The 20870-nt window shown below is 41.9% G+C and overlaps 1 protein-coding gene across 1 annotated transcript; it reads right to left on the reverse strand.

The window, feature by feature from the left end:
* Positions 1-141: 141 nt before the first annotated feature.
* tbca (tubulin cofactor a) lies at positions 142-19114 on the reverse strand. The gene is made up of 4 exons (XM_080418994.1): positions 18922-19114; positions 6928-7033; positions 2678-2764; positions 142-918 (listed from the first exon to the last, which is right to left on the reverse strand). The coding sequence occupies exons 1-4, from the start codon at positions 18975-18977 to the stop codon at positions 838-840; spliced, it is 330 nt and encodes a 109-aa protein (XP_080275120.1). The 5' UTR covers positions 18978-19114; the 3' UTR covers positions 142-837.
* Positions 19115-20870: the final 1756 nt, after the last annotated feature.

Raw genomic sequence — 20870 nt, forward strand, 5'->3', positions numbered from 1 at the left:
CCGGGAACGCATCTGTGTAACCACTTAAACCATTATTTTATACTTTGGCAAATACAAATACATATCATTTTGGGTGGTTCACATTAAAAAGATTGAGCATCACTGACATAGAAACATAGGTATTTCAGAAAAACGTTTTTTTAGATGACATTTTTAGAATCGGCTTCAGGTCTTAATGGGTTAAACAAACAAAAAAAGGTCTTCCTGTAAGAAACAATGTTTATTGTTTATTGTGACACATACAGTACACTGGTTCTCAAAGTGGGGTCCGGGGACCCCCAGGGATCCTTGAGGGGGTTAAAGGGGGTCCCCAGCTAAATAAGTTAATATATCATAAAAATCTATTTAACCACTTTAATCCTATATATACTTCGGATATTTGAAAATAGCCATTTAAAAAACAAAGAACAAACGTGAAATAATTCGATACATTTAGAATATCTTAATAAATCTTGCATGGGGGGGTCCCTGGCACAAAATATGTTCAGATGGGGGGTCCGCGGCCAAACACATTAATTTGGTGGTCCGTGACATGAAAGCATTTTGAGAAGCACTGAAACTAGTGTCCATCTATGAACAGAATTCATTTGCTTTGCATATCAACCCAACACAAAACCATTTTACTGTAAGAAACAATATCTATTGTGACGCTTGTAAGACATACGGTAGAGAGAAAGCATGTTAAGCCCCGGGTGCAGGTAGTAAAATATGGAAATAAATACATGAGAAGGAGCTTGTCTGTGTCTGTGTGTGTGTGTGTGTGTGTGTGTGTGTGTGTGTGTCTGCTGACTGAAGGAATGGACATTTGAAAAGCACATTTCACAGCCAGGCTGACGCTCAGCCTTCAAGCTTCACCGAGTCCAATACTCCCCGAGCCTCCTTGTACTCTCCTGCTTCAGCCAAATCCTCCTCCGTTTCCTGGATGACACACACACACACACACACACACACACACACACACACACACACACACACACACACACACACACACACACACACACACACACACACACACACACAGGTTTGTATTACTAAACCTGTGAGGATACCAACATTTTAGAGCGCCGATTTTATCAGCGGCATTTTTAATGGTAAGCCGAAAGCAAAAAAATAGCAGATCTACAAGCTCACGACGCGTCGCGCTGCGACGGCTATTTTACCGTGCGCGACACAAGCGCGCAATTAAGTATGAATCAGGCATGACTTTTTTTTTTTACTTACATTTTTATCCCACGATTTTGCAACCCCATGTTTTTCACCCAGTGCCAATTGTCTAAGTATTCCTGGGCGCTACACTCCCTCTGCCAGCCTAGGGAGAGCCCAGAACCGAGCTCATGCCTCCTTCAATGCATGAGAGCTAACAAGCCTCCCCCCTGTCGTAGTGCGTGGAAGGAACACGTTATTCCAACCAGTTCCTTTACCCTCCATCAGGCGCCCCGGCTGACCAGGCCACCATGCCCCTCAAGCATGACTCTTATCTCTAATCCCTAAATCTAACTTCTAAATGCCTTATCCTAACACTAACCCCCAACACATACAGGTTTGTATTACATCAACATTTTAAGATAGATATATATATATTTTTTAATTCTTTGCCATTTTTTTACCCCCAGCGTTAAGCCCAATAATACTGTAGCTGATCTACAAGCCCACACCGCGTTCTGTGACCGGAGCTCTTACGACTGTTCAGAGTATGGGAAGGAATTGCGGACTCCCCATTGGCTTAAAAGGAGGAGGAAGTCCAAAGGATCCTATGCAGTTATTATTTAGTCACAAGCCTCTTGTTAATACTTTTTATTGGTTCAATATTTAAAGAAACCCCACAGATCGAATTACCCACTTTCAACCTGGGGTCAGTATTTTGGATATGTCATAAAAAATAGCGAAACTAGTCGATCTAATAGCATACAGTGCATGACATCCCGATGCCTTGTGAGCTTGTAGATCAGCAATTTTTTTGCTATGTTTTACTTTGGAGTATAATATCGTTGCTGTCGGTTCTGCTGTCAAAAGGACTGAAAATATATCAAAACCACTATTTAGAACCAATAGAAGCAGTTGAATAATCAAGTAGCAATGTTTTGGGGGGATTTATTTTTCTTATCTATATCAACAAATTGACATTGACAAACATTCTAATAGAATTTAGAAACCACTTAATCCTGTATTATACTTTGTTGTACAATGGTGGTATACAAAAATAGCTAATATAGACAATCTACAAGCTCACATCACAACGCACCATGATGCACAGCGGTGTGATCTTGTGTTGTGGATCTGCTATTTTCACTAAAGTTTAAAATAATCGCAATATTGATTCAATGTCATATCACACAGCCCTACCTTTAACCATGCATAAATAACCATGTTATCTATACCATTAAACCTGCAAGGTGACAATACATGTATTTACACCTGTAAACCAGTGATGTGTCCATAAAGTTATTTTACACCTGTACACCTGTGATGTGTCAATAAAGTTACTTACACCTGTAAACCTGTGATGTGTCAATAAAGTTATTTACACCTGTAAACCAGTGATGTGTCCATAAAGTTATTTTACACCTGTACACCTGTGATGTGTCAGTAAAGTTACTTACACCTGTAAACCTGTGATGTGTCAATAAAGTTATTTACACCTGTAAACCTGTGATGTGTCAATAAAGTCCGATCTTACCAGTATCTGCAGCAGTTCTGTGTGAGCCGTCACCAGCCTGCGATGACAGTCTGGGACCATCATCCTGCACTCCTGTAGTACCTCAATCTGAAAAATACATCATCAGAACTGTCAATACTAGGGATGGGACCATGTGAAAATTATGTCACGACAAATGTGGCCAAAACAATTGCGATTATCAATATTATCACGATAAAACTCCAACCACTTGCACCCAAGCATCCATATTCTAGGAGAAACGTTAGTCAAAACAAAAATGGAGAGGTTTGGGATAGAGTGAAAAAAAGGGCGTACCAAGTACACTCTTTACAGGTCTGTTTAACTAAGTATAGAGGGTTTAAGTGGTACCGGTTATGCAGCTCAACAATTGATCCACGGGTATGCTGGAGGACATTTTCCACAATTAATAAAAAATGGCTGTGATACGATTACTGTGAGCGTTTTTTAAACACAATAAACGATTACCATCCCTAATCATTACTTTTATGAATATTATCAATACTATCAATACCATCATCCTGCACTCCCTGTAAGAGGAGACAGGGGGGTGACTGAGCAGCAGGGGTTCAGGCAAATTCATCTTCCACCAGCAAAACTACCATAGACCTCTTCTGTGCTTTATGCCTGTAGCCCTGCTGTACACATCTCGACACCGCTCGACCTCTGGGGGTCCCGGGACCCCCAGAGGTCCTTGTCCCCCAAGGGGTAGCATCACAATAATTCTAACCACTTTAACCATATTTTATACTTTGGCTATTCATAAATAGCAGATATACAAGCTCGTAGCTTGTAGATCTGCTATTTTTTTTAAAAATCATGATTTTTATTTAGTAAATCTTTGTATATAGATTATTTTTTTTATTCAAATCTTTGCTTCTGGAGGCCCCTGGCACAAAAACGTTTGAGAACCACTGCTATAGCCTACGAACTCTGGAGTTGTTTATGTTTTGCTCTTGCTCTAAATGAAGGTTGTATGCAAGAAGGTGTACAGGGTACAAACAACAGCCGATCTACAAGCTCATGGCGCGTCATGAGCTTGCAGATCGGCTGTTTTCTGTGCAGAGCAGATTATAATTCAGGCTTCGGTGCTCCTGGAGTGAAAATGCTACAGCCTGGGAATGTTTGACTGCCACGGCCGTCTAAAGAGCATGAGGAGTCAACTAGAATGCTGACACAGACTTCCTAACCTACAGCACACCTTTACTGAGCTGAACACTACAGCATGGACATACGGTACCTGTATCATCTGTATTACGCACACACGCACGCACACACACACACACACACACACACACACACACACACACACACACACACACACACACACACACACACACACACACACACACACACACACACAACGTTTGTATTACTGTACTTGTGAGGTCATCAACATTTTAGGAGGTCATTGAAAATGTCTGAAAATTGTCCCCAATTTTTTTTTGAACATCATCTACAAGTTCACAACGTAAACTTGCAGATCATCATTTTTTTGTGTGTGCGTGTGTATGTATTTTAACCATAAAAACAACCATATCTCTTGTGAAGAACAGGGAGAAAGTCCTCACAATGCCTATCCTACATATAAATTACCAAACCTCTGTGGACAGGATCTGTCTATTCTTTGTCCTGCCTGGTTCTCCTCAATGGCTGGAACAATTGATCTGAAGTTGCACACTCCCATTGACCATTAGCATATGCACCAAACAGCGACGCCCGTTTTAAACTTTCCCAAAATGTACACTGTTTATTAGCGTTTTTATGTTAAGATTCCGTCACCATGGTTACAGCCCCGCAAGCTATGGGATGACTGCTGCACAACACTACGACTGCGCATGTGCTCAGTTTACTGCTGCTGGCCACAGACTGGGCAGGGACTACACTGGCCGTGTGTGTGTGTGTTCGCGACGGGTCGCCGCACGCGTGTGTGTGTGTGTTCGCGATGGGTGGGTCGCGCGCGCACACGGCGGCCATGTGTGTGTGTCTGTGTGTGTTCGAGACGGGTGGGTCGCGCGTGTGTGAGTGTTCGCGAGCGTGTGTGTGTGTTGGAACTGTTATGGGTGTTCTCTGTGGCTCCGCGCCACGGTGACGCGCGTGCGTGTGTGTTGGAAGTGTTGCAGGTACCAAGTACAAAGTCACTTTCCATCCCTGATATACTGTCTGTGCACAGCGCATAACTCAAACTGCACATACTTTGGGTGCTCATATCCCCCGACGGGTATGGTCTAGTTTCTCTAATTCTACAATATTTGTGGGGACATTAGGCCCTCACAAGTATAGTACTGCACACACACACACACACACACACACACACACGCAGGTTGTCATGTCAGACTACAGCAGGCACCTATAGCAGGGTGTCGGTTGGTGTCCCTCAGCGTGTGACATTGTGTGACAAGGTGAAGCAGACCCCGGAGCAGCGGAGCAAGTCCAAACGCACAGATGTGACGGTGAACTCCACAGTGTGCTGGATATGATCCCATCACAGCTGGATAAAGATGACACTTAGGAGTCTATTGATTCCATTACAGTTCAAATGAAAGCATCTAATGCGTCCTAATCCGCACCGCCTCACACCCCTCGTCTCCAACCATAATCCCTCTGGCCTCCTAATCCCCCAGCCCTAATCCCACACTTTAACCCATTGAGACCGGGAACGCATCTGTGTCGTTTTATAGATTGCTTTGGGGCTATTCAAAAAATAGCAGATCTACAAGCTCATAGCGCTGCACCGAGTGCCGCGCTACAAGCTTGTAGATCTGCATTTTTTTTTTACATTTGTGCAAATATTTGAATATAAATATATGTTTTAAACGTAATTTGACTCAAATCTTTGCTTCACGGGGGTCCCTGGAACTAAATATTTTGAGATGGGGGTCCGTGGCCAAATACATATAATTCTGGGGGTCCTTGACATGAAAAAGTTTGAGAACCACTGATATTATAGCAACATTTAGAAGACATTTGTAGAATCCCCAGAAGCAAAGATTTGAGTTACAAATGTTTGCTTTAAAATATATATATTCAAAGATTTGCACAAACTTTCATGATTTTTCAAAAATAGCAGATCTACAAGCTCGTAGCGCAGCCGCTCTATGAGCTTGTAGATCTGCTATTTTTTAATAGCCGCAGAAATCTAAAAGTGATTCTTTCCCCGGCCTAAATGGGTTAACAGCCACCAATCCCACCGTAGCCCCAGGCTGAGCCTTTCCTCTGGGAATCAACAAACAAAACCAAGCTTTGACTCTGAAGTCTGATCAACGCCATCAAAATGGCGTCCGTGTGTGTGCGCCGTATACTGTAGGGCTACTGCTGTCCGTCACTTATCCCAGTGGTTCTCAAAGTGGGTACTTGAAGGGTGTTCCAGGGGGTCCCCAGCAAAATGACTTAATATAGAATCAACATCAGTTTAACCTCATTAACCTCAGCGTCCTAATGCTGACCATGTCATAATAGGCCAACATTCTACGAAAACAGGCAAACACTTGGTGAAAATAGTACAATAATTGTGGCTATTTAGCATAGAGGGGGGAAAAGGAGCGGACCAAGCACAGAGCCCTGGGGGAACCTAGTCAACAAAGAATATACTGTATAGCTTAAAGCTGGGCACTGCGTCAGGCACCCGGAACTGGTGGCAAGCAAAGTGTCACTTTACGTGCCAACCCAGGGGCACCAGCCAGGAAAGGAAAGAGGTACACCACCTACGTAGACACACTGTGGTGCGACAGCGGAGCTAAAAACAGGGGGTACTTGAATTCAGAAATAACATAAAAAGGGTAATGAAGCTAAAGAAAAGTCAGAGCACCAGTCCTGTAAATTAGAGCGTTGGTTCTCAAAGTGGGGTCCGGGGGCCCCCAGGGGTCCTTTCCAGGGGGTCCCCAGCTAAATGATGGATAGTTAGGAACCAAATGGACCCTTATGGGTCTGTAACTCTGAGAGTGTACAAATGGAACCAACTGGACCCTAACGGGTCCATTTGGTTCCATTTATACACTCTCAGAGTTAAATTAACATTGATTTTACAATATAATTGGGGTCCCAGATATAGAAATGCCATTAAATGGGGGTCCGTAGCCTAATGCATGTCAAACTGGGGTCCTTGAAATGAAAGTGGTTGAGGATCACTGCTAGAGCCATAAAAGTTTTCTCTTATGGAGGTCTCTGGCATATTTTTTCAAATGGGGGGCTAATAAGTGTCAATTTGGGGGTCCTTGACATGAAAAAGTCTGAGAACCACTGCATTAGAGTACCTGTTTCTTGATCACATACTCGTCTCCTGCTTCAGCTTTCAGTCGTTCTATCCTCTCTTCTTGCTGTTTGGCCTCTTTGATGTAGCTGAGCTCCTCTTTAGCTAGTGTGCGCGCGCGCACACACACACACACACACACACACACACACACACACACACACACACACACACACACACACACACACACACACACACACACACACACACACACACACACACACACACACACACACACACACACACACACACACACACACACACACTTTTGAGATCACCTTTTCAGCTGGGAACAAAACACATTTAACAAAACACTTTAAAGCTGGCGACAGACAGTATGTCTAGTCTTCTTTGGGAGATGTACAACAGTAGTTCTCAAAGTCAGGTCTGGGGACCCCCAGGGTTACTTGAGGGGGTCCCTTGAGGGGGCTCCAGGGGATCCCGGGCAAAATTACAGTAAGTCATTAATAGCATCAAAACCAGTTTAAGCACCTTAAACCCTAAATGCATCTTCAAAACAATCTTGAAAATGTTTTAAAACTTTAGGTACAACTCACGGCCAAAGCAGTGGTCCAATTCCCTCCCAACTTGCTACAAAAATCGCTCATGCAAAAGTATATAAGTACTTCTACTTTCTTTTCCACCTTCACATCTGTCTCCACTTCTACTATCTAATAATCATACAGTGCTACATATATTTCAGCTCGCAATTTACTTCCGCTTTACTCCGGGCTGATCGTAAAACTGCTAAAATTTTTAACAGCCAATCATGTGCGCGAAAAAGCTGGCAACGCAGGCTACGCCAATCATGTGCGAGAGACCTACAAGCTATGGGGCAGACGTGCTATGGGCCATACACCGTATCTTAGGAACAACGAAAGCGCTAACTCTCATTGGTCGTGTCATGCTGAGGGCAGTTTCCAGACGCCAGCATCGATTACTCGCTCTCACAGCTCGCTGCCGCCATCATAGTCAGACGCAGCAACGAGGGCTCTGTGATAGTTCTGCGAGCTGAGCTGGACAGCACAATCACCGTCATTTCTCTAATCAATCGCCCTGTCATTCATATTGTCAAGACTTTTCGGTCACTGCAGCCTTCCACTAATGTAAAGAATGTTTATGTCCACTACTGTGATAGCGTTTGTTGTATTTGAATGATTAGTGCCCAGGGGTGCTTAACATGAGCCGTTAGCATGCGGCTAACGGTAATGGACTTTTACCGTTAGCATGTAGCTAACGCTAACGTGGTTGTCGTGGCTGAAGCAGCTGTGAAATCACTTTGTCAACAATGAACGTTAGTGTGGTGAATGTTATTGCTACTCAGTTAGTCCATTGTAGAAGGTGTATTTTGTGGAGAACTATGTGTAGCTCCACAGTAACTCCAGTAACTAACGTAATGGCAGGTCCGCCCAGTGCGACGCACGTTTAGGGTGCATTAGGTAATGTAGTCATTTCAGATCATTTCAGTCCAATATAATGAACACATGACGTCGGTGGGAGAGGAGATATTGTGTGTTTTGGACAAACAGCAGCGTGGTGCTGATGTTTGTTGTGTGAAGCAGCTTAATGTCTTAATGTTTGTGTTGGAGCGCCTCAGTGCGGCTGCAGAGTTCATATGCAACCTCTTCCAGAGAGAGATAAGAGACACTAGAAACTCTGCTGGAGAAACAAAAGACACTGCATGCGTTTGCATTCCAGCCAGCACGCCAACGTAGTTCCCATATGGTTTCAAGGTGGGCTAAACCATATGGACCCCATGTCGGCAATGTCAGCGGGATCCACTTGAGTCCCAACTGGGATGCCCTTGTGGGATATAAGTGTGTTCTACCTGGGCCTTAGGTGGGCCCCACCTAGGCAATTCTATGTGGGGCCGCGGTGGGTCCTAACTGGGATGCCTATGTGGGCTATAAGTAGGTTCTACCTGGGCCTTAGGTGGGCCCCAACTAGGCAAGTTTATGTGGGACCGAGGTGGGTCCTAACTGGGTTTGCCCATGCAGGCTTTAAGTGGGTTCTACCTGGGCCCTAGGTGTACCCCCAACTTGGCAATTTATGTGGGGCTGACGTGGGTCCCATATGGTTTCAAGGTGGGCTGAACTATAAGGGCCTACAGTTGGCAATGTCAGCGGGATCCACTTGGGTCCCACTTGGGTTCTACCTGGGCCCTAAGTGGGCCCTAGCCTCGATCTCCAGGCTTTTATTTTCCTTTGCGTTTTGCTCAAAAATAAGAGGCTGGACCAGGCTGTTGACATTCCTGGCATAGGAAGTGGGAGTCAACCTTTCATTTCCCCAACCAACCAGAGTGCAGTGGGCATCGCTCCAAATGTTGTGCCGTCAGGGCTCTCAATACTGCACATTGGGGGAGGAGGAGGGGCGCAGGGCGGGCGCACAGATCGGTGAACCAATGATCGCTGCCAAGTGGGCGCTACGTGGGCGCGGGCGCTAGAGGTGAGGCCCGCGCAGCGGGCCGAACTTCTAGTGTATACAACTAGAGGTTCGGGCCGCTGCGTGGCCCTCCCGTCTCGCCGCTGCGTGGGGCCCTAGTAGCCTGGGCCGCACATCGGAGACAGAGACAGTGTAGATGTTCATTGCAACAGCGGTGTTTGTTTCGACACGCAAAGCGAAAACGAAAGCTCCCCCTGGAAACCATGTAGCTCCACCCTGCGAAACCTAACTTGGTGAGACCCAGACACCAACAGCTTGGAGAGGCAGACACACAAACAGGCTGACGAGGCAGACAGACAGCCACGCATGCGCGCGACTCTCTATTGTATATTAGGATGTATACAAACATGTCTACCTTCTGTCACATAACACACAATAAGTTTAATGTATGAATTTATCATCGTTAGCATTTGCTCAGTGAAGGGCTTGGTGGTACCAGTGCCGTACATGTAGTACAGTCTCCACTCAGTTCATAAACTTACCTTAAATTCACATTAAATGGGTAAAGGCAGAGGACAAATTTCATATATGTACAAATATCCAGAGACAAAAAACACCCAAAGGAGTGGGGACCAAATAGTTATTATAATGAATTCTTTATTTATTATTATATATTTTTAATATAGATACTTTTGCATATTTCCATAGCGTCGATCCTTTTTAGGATTAGGATTTTTATATGTCTAGTATGGTGAACAGGTGAAGCGAGCGGGGGCCAAAGTCCAAACATGGGAGGAAAAGTGCCCTTCGTTTTGTTTGTTTCCATTTACCTAACCCATTTGTTAATCTGGTATTATTATTGGCTGTGAAATGTTTCATAGGTTTGTTTATTTGTTTGTCTGTGGGGCATATGTACGGTGTATCTTTCTGTTTACGAAAAAAAATTGACATTTTATTAATGAAATTTTAAGTTCATTGGCCAATATCATATTTTGCATTATATTCTGTCATCCCTACTTTAAATGTAACTGAACAGTGTTATTTTATTTATTTGGTATTCGCACATTTCAAATAAAAGGATACAGTCTCATTCTTGAATGGAAAAACTGTCCTTAGGATTGACCAGGTTTCCAAACACCACGTAACAGTAACAGTTATTAATGTTTTCACATAATTGTTTATTTCGGGTGGAAACCTTGTATGTATAAAATATTGGTTGAATAATATTCATAAAACCCACAGACTAATGTGACCACTTTCGCTTCCACTTAAAACATTCAAAAATAGCGGAACTACAAGCAAGCGCTCATAGAGCGCTTGCTTGTTCTATTTTGGTGTGACAAAGAAAAAAAAACATAAAAAAGGTTGAAATACGGCGATACAAGGTTTCTGCTTTGATATGCTTGTGATGGCGTCTTTCAGTTCCTACTTCACCACGACGACTTAGTCTCTGCTATCTCCATTATCACACACACACACACACACACACACACACACACACACACACACACACACACACACACACACACACACACACACACACACACACACACACACACACACACACACACACACACACACACACACACACACACACACACACACACACCTAGTCCTTTCTACAGATTAATTGATCATCAATTTGGTCCCTAATTTGAACCAAGTCAGGTGGTAAATGGGCCACTTTTAACTTGATTGTTAGTGAAAATGGAGCCTGAGTACATTGATACGTTCTGATTATTTATCAATTACGGGCCAAATGAAACCAAATCTATTAGATAGATTCTGACCCTGATTGGCATAATGAAGTTTGAAAATATCACTATTGATAATGATTCACAACTAATGTTTTTCTTTTTCTTTTTACAGGCTGTGCTCGCATGTCGGAACGAAGGCGATGTGAAATTATTTTTTCATAAAATGAATCAGTGTGTGTGTGCGTGTGCGTGTGCGCGCGCGTGTGTGTGTGTGTGTGTGTGTGTGTGTGTGTGTGTGTGTGTGTGTGTGTGTGTGTGTGTGTGTGTGTGTGTGTGTGTGTGTGTGTGTGTGTGTGTGTGTGCGTGTGTGTGTGTGTGTGCACTTGTATTACCATACTTGTGAGGGCCAATTTCTACAAGTATTGCAGAAATTGAGTAATAGACATTGAGGGGACAGCTCTCCTGGTCTTCACTAGGGCTGTCACGATTACAAATTTAAGTTGACGATTAATTGTCACTCAAATAATTGCGATCAACAATTTAATTGTGTGTTTGGCGTTGAACATTGGAACATATGAATACAAAATAAATTTCTGTTTGACTTTTAGGCTTCCGAATCAAAAATTGCACAGGCCAGATATGACAAAAGACTTCAATATACAAAGAAATTATTGACATATTTAATAATTTTATACATTTGAAAATAGCAGAAATAGCTGATCTACAAGCTCAAAGCTTGTAGATCAGCTATTTCTGCTTTTTTTAATATTTGAAAACGTTTTCACGATTATGCAAAAGTAATTGCGATTATGTAAAAAAAAATGCAATTAGATTTTGTAATAATTGTGACATTCTAGACAGCCTAGTCCTCACAAGACACAAGGTTGTTTAATGGTTAAAGAAAAAGATTTTTAGAATCAGGATTACAGTTAGGATCAGATTCCGGTGGGGGTTAGAGTTTTCCCTTTCTTATACTTAGTTGTGCGGCGATATCACGCATCGAAAAAAAGCAGATCTATAAGGATAAGCCTACAACGAGAAGCGCTGCGACCTTGTAGATCTGATATTTATCGGCCATTTTCAGCTATTTCCAATGCCGTCCAGAAATGTTGACGTCCTCACAAGTATAGTGATACAAACGTGTGTGTGTGTGTGTGTGTGTGTGTGTGTGTGTGTGTGTGTGTGTGTGTGTGTGTTCCGTCATTAATCAGTCACGTTACCGTACACCCCTCCCTCTCTGTGTGTTGCTCGCTGCCTGGCTTAATGGCACTCTGTCATATTTTACATCAATTACGGCTCATTTTAATATGTTTCCATCAAGACGCTTTTAAACAGTCGCCATATGCAAACCATGTCGTCAGCTGTCGGGCAGAAACCTTTTATCTCCATGTTTTAACTTTTTCTTTCGTAAATCAACGCACTACTTGATTATACTACAGCAGTGGTGAGCAACTTTGATGATGTAGAGGGCCACTATATTTCCACACTCACTCCAGAGGGCCACATTGCATATACTGTCGGGCAGACACCCCCGTATTTTAACTTTTTTCGTAAATGAATGCCTATTTTTGAATTGGAATCCTGAAAAGTAACATTTTTATTTAATTTCAAATGCATTTAGTTATACTTATGTTAGCTTTATGACCTTAAATACAAATACATTGGACATAAAAACGACAATAGAATTGTAATACTAGTCATTAAGCTACTAATATAGACTGAAGTAATTAAAGCGGGTGATGTTTGCACGTTTGGAATTTTAACAGCTGAAATCAATAATATATCAGTATTCTGATATTAACCTGCGGGCCGCATTAAGCGAAGACTTGGGTGGTACTAAAGTACGTACTAAAGCATCACACGAAAGCATCAAAAGTAGCAGATCCGCAAGCTCAAGCTTTTTAGGATTCAGTGAATTTGAATCCTAAAAAGTCACAGTTTTGGACATAATGACTAATGAGGTTTCCACCCGACAGAGACGATATGCAAATGCACCCCCCCTCCCCTCTACCGCTTTATGCAGAATGAGTGATGTCACTTGTTTAGAGTCAAAAGAAAGGCAGCACGAGAGGCGGAAGAAGTCACTGTCGGGTAGAAAGCTTATACTTCCATATTTCAACATCTTTTTTACATTTTTTTTTTACCATTACATTAATGGCCTACTTCAGCATACTACAGGGTTACACAAAAGTAGCAAAAATAGCCACTCTACACATTCACAACGCTTTGCATCCGCAAGCTTGTAGATCTGCTATTTTTTGCTACAGAGTACAGATGTCCTGACGTCACTCGTTCATCCCCTGGGTCGCGGAAGTAATTTAATGGAGAATAACATTGGGTCATCTTAGAATCGTCTCATATAAGAATTGTGGTCCAAAAATAAACAAACTGTCTCGGCGATATTGTCAGGGAGGTGGCTCTGTATCGTTTATGATAGTCAGTCACTCATATTTGATACAGTCTGTTTCTGGCAAAAATGTAACTAATTCGGCGGAAGTAACTTAGGTAAATTAGCGTTTTCTCACCGTCAGTTGATGCTTCATATCCATAAGAGTCAAACCGCGGGGATCATTTGTTTATTTTTGGAACACAGTTCTTATTTGACGCAATATAAACACATCTATGGGAATTCAGAATGGGGGGGAAAAAACGTGACCCAGGTAGGATGCGTAAATTACGTCAGATTTCGGTGCTCTACTGTTGCATTCTAAGTGAAAGTGAAAGTGAAACTGGGTTTTTATTAATATGGAACCAATGAAAAGTATTAACAAGAGCTTGTGACTAAATAATAACTACATTGGATCCATTGGAACATAGGTTCTTTTTCCCCCCTTTCCTGAATAGTAACGGTTTTGGACATACAAGGTTTCCGTCTGACAGCGAAGACGAGCGATGCCACTTGTTTGGAGTCAAAAAAGAAAGGGCGGCAAAGCGAGGAAGAAGAGGAGGAGACGGGGAAGAGGACGAAGGCCTGTAATAATTTGAATAAAACTGAAGGACAGTCTAATAACAAAATGTCCATTCACTCCTCCCCATGCAGTCCTGATGTTAATTTTCTTATTTCTCCCAGACTGTGGGAGCCCTGCTTTTTTTTAAATAGACCTGCCACCGACGCCTTAATGGAAAAGGCAGCTCTCTGGAAAATAGAGGGAAAAAAAGGGCATTAGAGGTAAGTCGACACACGCGTTCGGGGGCCGCCTTCCTCTCTCACACTGTATTTTTGAGCCCACAGTGGAGGGCCGTTCGGGTTCCACAGCCCCAATGACAAAGGCAAATTACTGTTGTCATTTTATTAAGGGCATCCGCCTCGCCGGGGCACAAAGCCACTGACTGGAATGGCAGGAAAGAAAGAAAGAGAAAGAGAGAGAAAGAGAAGCCCTGGATGGAAGAACAGCCTGCTTCTTTCCATACGTTCTGACAGAGAAGACCTGGAGACACAACCTAACGCTAATGGAAGACTACAAAACCACAAAGATACACAAAACCCCAAACCAAGACCGAAGACACACAAAACCAAACCAAGACCAAAGACAGTGACACACAAAACCAAACCAAGACCAAAGACAGTGACACACAAAACCAAACCAAGACCAAAGACACACAAAACCAAACGTGCAATGAGACAGACACAAAACTACGAAACTACAGCCTGTAAAATGTAACTCTAGGTCCAGTGGTTCCCAAACCCTGGGTTTGGGAACCCATTTTTGGGTCGCGGGCCCATTTGTATATGGGTCGTAAGTAAATATCCCTTTATTTTTCATTTTCATAAATGAATAAATGTTTAATATACACATTCTAAATGTTTTCAATATAATTGCATACATACATAAGTAAGTAAAGAATCAAAGAAATTCCGTAAATGAGAAAAACAGAAGAAGTAGCATTGTTGTGAGCTATTTTCACTAGTTAGTAGTTTGGGTCCCGGGAAGACATCAAATGTCTCTTTTGGGTCTCAAGCTAAAGGTTGTAGTCCATAGCAACCTATAGAATAGTCCATAACATATCGTTGCTGTCGGGCAGAAACCTGCAAACTCGTTTTTCCGCTTTTGCATTTTTTCCCCCATAAATCAGTGCTATTGAACACCCTTTACGTCTGTGTGTTGATTAAAAAAATATAGAACCAATGAAAAGTATTAAAAAGCGCTTCTGACAAAACCAGCTGACTCCATTGGATCCTCAAACGTTCTGTTTTGGACCTCCAACCTCATTGTGAGCATGGAGGTCCATTCAGCTGTTACCATTCAGCTGTTACCGACAGCAGAGATCTAGAATATAGACACATACATATAGACATATGGATAGATTGCACACTAGATTACAACAAAATAATGTTATATCAATTAATTTGGCCAGATGTCCTGGTTATGAAATAATTAGTAAAGGATACTGAGGTATACAGGTTGTTCACATGAAGCACAATGAATTGTAACTTAAGCGGATGGCAGAGTCCACACCACAACTATAAAGAGGTGAACAATAAACTGTAACTGTTATTATGATTATGGTTATGGTTATAATGCTTGATGTGAACTATGAGCCTGGTATTTCTGGGGCACCCCAGAATGGAAACGTCCTCCTGAAGTTGCCACATGTAACTAAAGTAAATTGGACTATATAAATAAACGGCATTGTATTTCACCGGGACTTACACACACAAAATACGATTTTACTTTTGCAGTTTCTTTCAACACTATGGGAAATACAGATGCACAATTTAGATGTCTTTCGTCGATGATTCGTAATGTTAACGAATGAATAATTGACAGTCCCTACGGTAAATTACCCTACATTAATAGCACCAATAAAAATGTGATGAAGAGGCAATGGGTTTCCTCAGCATTGTGGCCAGATGGCCTTGGCCACAAGATTTCACATTCTGGCGGATAGAAATGCATAACATGTGGCATGAATGGCCACCTGACTCATTAGCTAAACTGCGGTGGAGGCCCAGTTGAATTGATCCCACCAAAGTTCCTTAATGAACACTAAACGTTTTTACTGTCATAATAAAATGTATAATGATAATCATTTCAGCACCTCTCACTGGCAGCCATTGAGCAGAACACAGCCCGACTCTCCAGTAAAGAATGTACATCTACAGTTGATACTAATCTATATCATGGGTCTTCAACGGGGGTCCTCAAGGTTACTACAGGGGGGGGGGGGGCACCAAATCGTTGTGCGATAGGAAAAGGAACTATTTTTGGTTTGCACAGAACATGCACAGAAAATAGCCGATCTACAAGCTTAAAACGCTGTGACGCATTGTGAGCCTTTAGATCTGCAATTTTTGGCAAAGAGTTATGTGGCTCAATACCAGCTAAACAACATGCTATCTAAAAGAGGTGAGTGCTAGGGCAGTGGTTCTCAACCTTTTCAGGCCGTGAGCCCCCAAAATATTCATATTTGAACTGGGGACACCCCAAAATAATCATAGGTATTCGAGTTGAGGCATTACATTTAGTTTGACTCACAACGCCTTGCAACGAGCTTGTAGATCAGCTATTTTTTTCCTCTGTCTTGTATTATTTGAAAATTTAGCCAATGTTTGACTCGTTTTTATAGTTTAGTTTGCTGATTACTTTTGATGCACTAATGGTCTTTTCCTTTTCTTACTAAAAGTCAATTGTCATCTCGGGACCCCCCAACATTATGTGGGGACCACATGTTGAGAACCCCTTTGCTAGGGGGTGTTTCTCAAACTTTTTCAAGTCAAGGACCCCCAATTAATTAAGGACCCTCATCTGAAAAGACTTTGTGCTTGTGACCCCCATCCAAGAATTGTGTTGAAAATGTTTGTTGGAAGATGTGTCGAAAATAGCAGATCTACAAGCCCTCAACAATGCCCTCACGGTGCTAGTAGATCGGCTATTTTCACTATATTTGAAATAGGGCTTAAGTGTTTAATTCATAATTAAATTTTGTAAGCGTGAGTGCCAAGAGTCTCTTCCTAGAAATGTAGTGGAGTCAAAAGTAAAAAGAAAATAATGGTAGATCGGCTATTTTCAAATGGTCGAAATGTATACAGAGCTGAAGTGGTTAATGTATGTTTTGCAATAAGTACCAAAAACTATAAAGTAACTAGAAACTAATTTGTCAAATAATTGTAGTGGAGTAAAAGTATAATATTTCCATCTGAGATGTAGTGGAGTGGAAGTAAAAGTACGGATAATTGGAAATACTTAAGTACAGTACTTAAAGGGATATTTCACTTTCAAAAAAACTTTTGGTCATTTTATCATCTACTCAGGCTTTTGTGAACCCCCAGACAGTTTTTAAGTTGCTCGATTCAGTATTTAGATATTTGATATTCATTTTATCAGACACGCCCCCTTCCTATACAAACCCATTGTAACTTCAAACTCCATTTTAACCATGTTAGATTCATCAAAAACACCCGTCCTTGGTTCTGGTGACTCATACCACCCCCCTAATACGTGAGGGGGCCGTGTTTTTTCAATTACTTTTTTCATTTATTTGTAATTTCTTTTTTGGAAAATGAAAAAAATAAAATACAATAAAAAAATAAAATAAAATAAATGAAAAAATTAATCAGAAAAACACAGCCCCCTCACGCATTAGGAGGGCAGGGTGAGTCACCAGAACCAAGGACAGGTGTTTTTGATGAATCTAACATGGTTAAAATGGAGTTTGAAGTTACAATGGGTTTGTATAGGAAGGGGGCGTGTCTGATAAAATGAATATCAAATATCTAAATACTGAATCGAGCAACTTAAAAACTGTCTGGGGGGTTCACAAAGGCCTGAGTAGACGATAAAAAGACCAAAAGTTTTTTTGAAAGTGAAATATCCCTTTAAGTAAATGTACTGTGCTGGACGTTTAGACTGGGATCATATCGCTTTGAAGTTTGCATATCCGCTCCGATCCGGATACGGAAACAGCCCGTAGTACGTGCAGGCATGTGTGCTTGTGAATTAACCGGATACAGTAGGGCGGGCTCTAGACCAGATAAGAGCGCGAAGTAAATATCATAAAAACCAAGCAACACGAGTTTTTAGCTGAACGTTTGAGGAACATTTCTATCTCCATTTAATGTTTGTCTTCCTCAGTAGAACTGAAGTTACTAAACTGTTTTAATTACAGCTTGGATGCTAACTAAGCATTAGCACGCTAAAACAGCATACAGTCCTCACATTTCTAACAAGCTAACCGCAGTTAGCATAATATGAGCACAAGAATCATCATTCATTGTACAGTGAAAACAAACATCATTCGAGAATGGCCGATCTACAAGCTCACAACTTGTGGATCGGCTATTTTCGAGAAAGCTAAGACAGCTTGCAGTCCTCACACAAGTTATTTCTAAAAAAGCTAGTTAGCATAGGAACAGTAGCCCTGAAACATAACTGTCATATCATGAGTCATGGATGAACGTCAACCTAGTGTTTGCACTTTCTCCCTTTTTGGTCCGTACATCTACATAAACGTTCCGATTTCAAATATAAAGTGCTTACGCCATGGCCACGTATGTTAAAATTATTTACGGACCCTCAGAAGTACCCTTATCTTCCGTATTGTTCAATACAAAGCATTATAATCCAATCGGTGGCCATTTTCTCATAGTTATAATGTGTCAGAGTGCAATACACCTCCCAACCGATAGGGTCGCGTAGTTGAAAGCCAATGGAGAAAATACGGAGAAATGGCCAGCGATCGGATTAAAATGCTTTTCATTGAACAATACGGAACATACAGGTTCTTCTGAAGGCCCGTACATCATTTTAACATCTGTGGCCATGGAGTAAGCACGTTATATTTGAAATCTGAACGTTTATGTAGATGTACGGACCAAAAGGGGAGAAAGTGTAAGCACTATGTTGAAGTTCATCCATGACGGTCGTGACAGTCATGGCTTAGTAACCTAGCATATGTCAACTTTTTAAGTAAAAACTCACCGCTTCACCACGCCGGTTTTTATCTTGATCTGTCTGATTCTGGGATCTGCAGCCATGGTGATTTTCTTTTAATTAATGATATATTAATGAATGTTATTGCTGCTGGAGTTGATGTGCAACTAAGCAATGTGAAGCTGCTAGCAACTAGTGTGTGTGGATGAATGATACTAGAGCCTGTGTGTGTGTGTGTGTGTGTGTGTGTGTGTGTGGGTGTGTGTGTGTGGCCAGCAGTGATGCAGTCACCATGGTAACCTAATCAACAATCATTTCATTAAATCAATAATCAGTCATCCAAAAAAGAAAGAAAATGTGCACGGTTGAAAGGGCTTTTTTTTTAAAAATTGGTGACTTAAAACATTAGTTCTCAAAGTGGGGTCCAGGGACCCCCAGAGGGGGGGTTTCAGGGGGTCCGTAGCTAAATAAGATCATATCAGATTCATCACAATCTTCATACATGAACAAAATCTTGAAAAATGTAAACAATTTGGAATATTTTTTGAAACATTTAAATCTTGTATGGGGGTCCCTGGCATAACATCATTTTCAGATGGGGGTTTGCAGCCAAATACATAATTGATTTGGGGGAACTTGACATCAGCAAGTTTGAGAACCACTGATTTAAAATAATATGCCCATGAATATGTCAAAGATAATTAGCTGTGCCATATTGTTACAAATAGCATTAATCAATACAGTATACAAATAATGAGTAACTTGGTGGCTCTCCTTTGTGTTTCAGATGGCACAGGTGTGTGGATGAGTTGAGTTGTAACGTGTTCTTTTTGTCTAATTTGTTGTTAATTGTATGAATGTATTTATTATTGTTCTGTATGTCTCTGCCACCTACCCCCCACTCTCCCTACCAAATTTGTTTTTAGTTAAATATAATAGACCAGGGTTGATCAGGGTATATATATATATATATATATATATATATATATATATATATATATATATATATATATTACCCTCTCTTTATAAATTTGGAGTAGCCAATTATTTTTTACCCCTTTTTCCCCCAATTTAGTCGTTATGCCAATTGATTCCTCCCCACACACATTTCTGCGAGGAGCCCCCACCAGGAGGACGAAGAGCCTTCACCCTACTCCTCCCGCCCAACACTCCCTGCTGACAGGTGCATCCGTGGTGGTGGGCAGAGACTTTACCACTGCGCCACCCGAGCGCCAGGGTTGATGTATATTGTAAAATTGTCTTTGTGTATTCACAACCTCACGCGCACCGTCCGGGCACTGTCACTCCGTATTTGGCCATGACAGACATCACCATCAGTATGATGTCATGGATCCACATGGGAGCCACGCCCTTATTGGACCACGCCTTGTTTTGTTGTTTTTTCCATCTCTGTCAGGCCAAAGAACGGCAGGGAGATTATGTTTTCACCCCTGTGTGTGTGTGTGCCTGTTGTTTGTTTGTGTCTGTCTGGAGCTAAACACACCGAACAGCGCAGCACATTCTCACACCTGCAACATCAAACGGGTTAGATTAATTGATTGAATAGCCTAACCTAAGCTTATTAACAGTACAGGTATGCAACTGAGTCAGCTGAAGTGGACTCCGCACCACTCGGCACGGCCATTCGCCCAGAACAGTTATGAAGTGGTGTGACCATGTTAAACATCTGATGGATGGTCAGATGTTGCTCCCAAGCTGCGACATATGTGACATACATGACAGGGAGAATGTGTAGATTAGTGTTCTCAAAATGGGGTCCGGGGAACCCCAGAGGTCCTTGAGGGGGGTTCAGGGGGTCCCCAGCAAAATTACTTAACCCATTTTGTGCGGGAACCCCCATTTGTAACTATACCTTTCAGGACGGGAACCCCTTTTGGGGTTCTTATTGCTATGTACAGTATATAGCAACATACATTTATAGCAATTTTTGAATAAATATTTGAAGTTTTTCAGAAAACTTAGGTCAGGATTTAGAA

This window comes from Gymnoscopelus braueri, assembly GCF_963280865.1.
Source record: "Gymnoscopelus braueri genome assembly, chromosome: 22".
In the NCBI taxonomy this organism is placed as follows: Eukaryota; Metazoa; Chordata; class Actinopteri; order Myctophiformes; family Myctophidae; genus Gymnoscopelus; species Gymnoscopelus braueri.

Excerpts from the sequence above, each read along its gene's own strand:
- tbca (XM_080418994.1), bottom strand. The coding sequence starts at position 18,977 with ATGGCTGCAGATCCCAGAATCAGACAGATCAAGATAAAAACCGGCGTG. Across the intron at positions 2,765-6,927 it reads AGTATGTGATCAAGAAACAG|ATTGAGGTACTACAGGAGTG; the intron begins GTACTCTAATGC and ends TGTATTTTTCAG. Across the intron at positions 919-2,677 it reads CAGAACTGCTGCAGATACTG|GAAACGGAGGAGGATTTGGC; the intron begins GTAAGATCGGAC and ends TGTGTCATCCAG.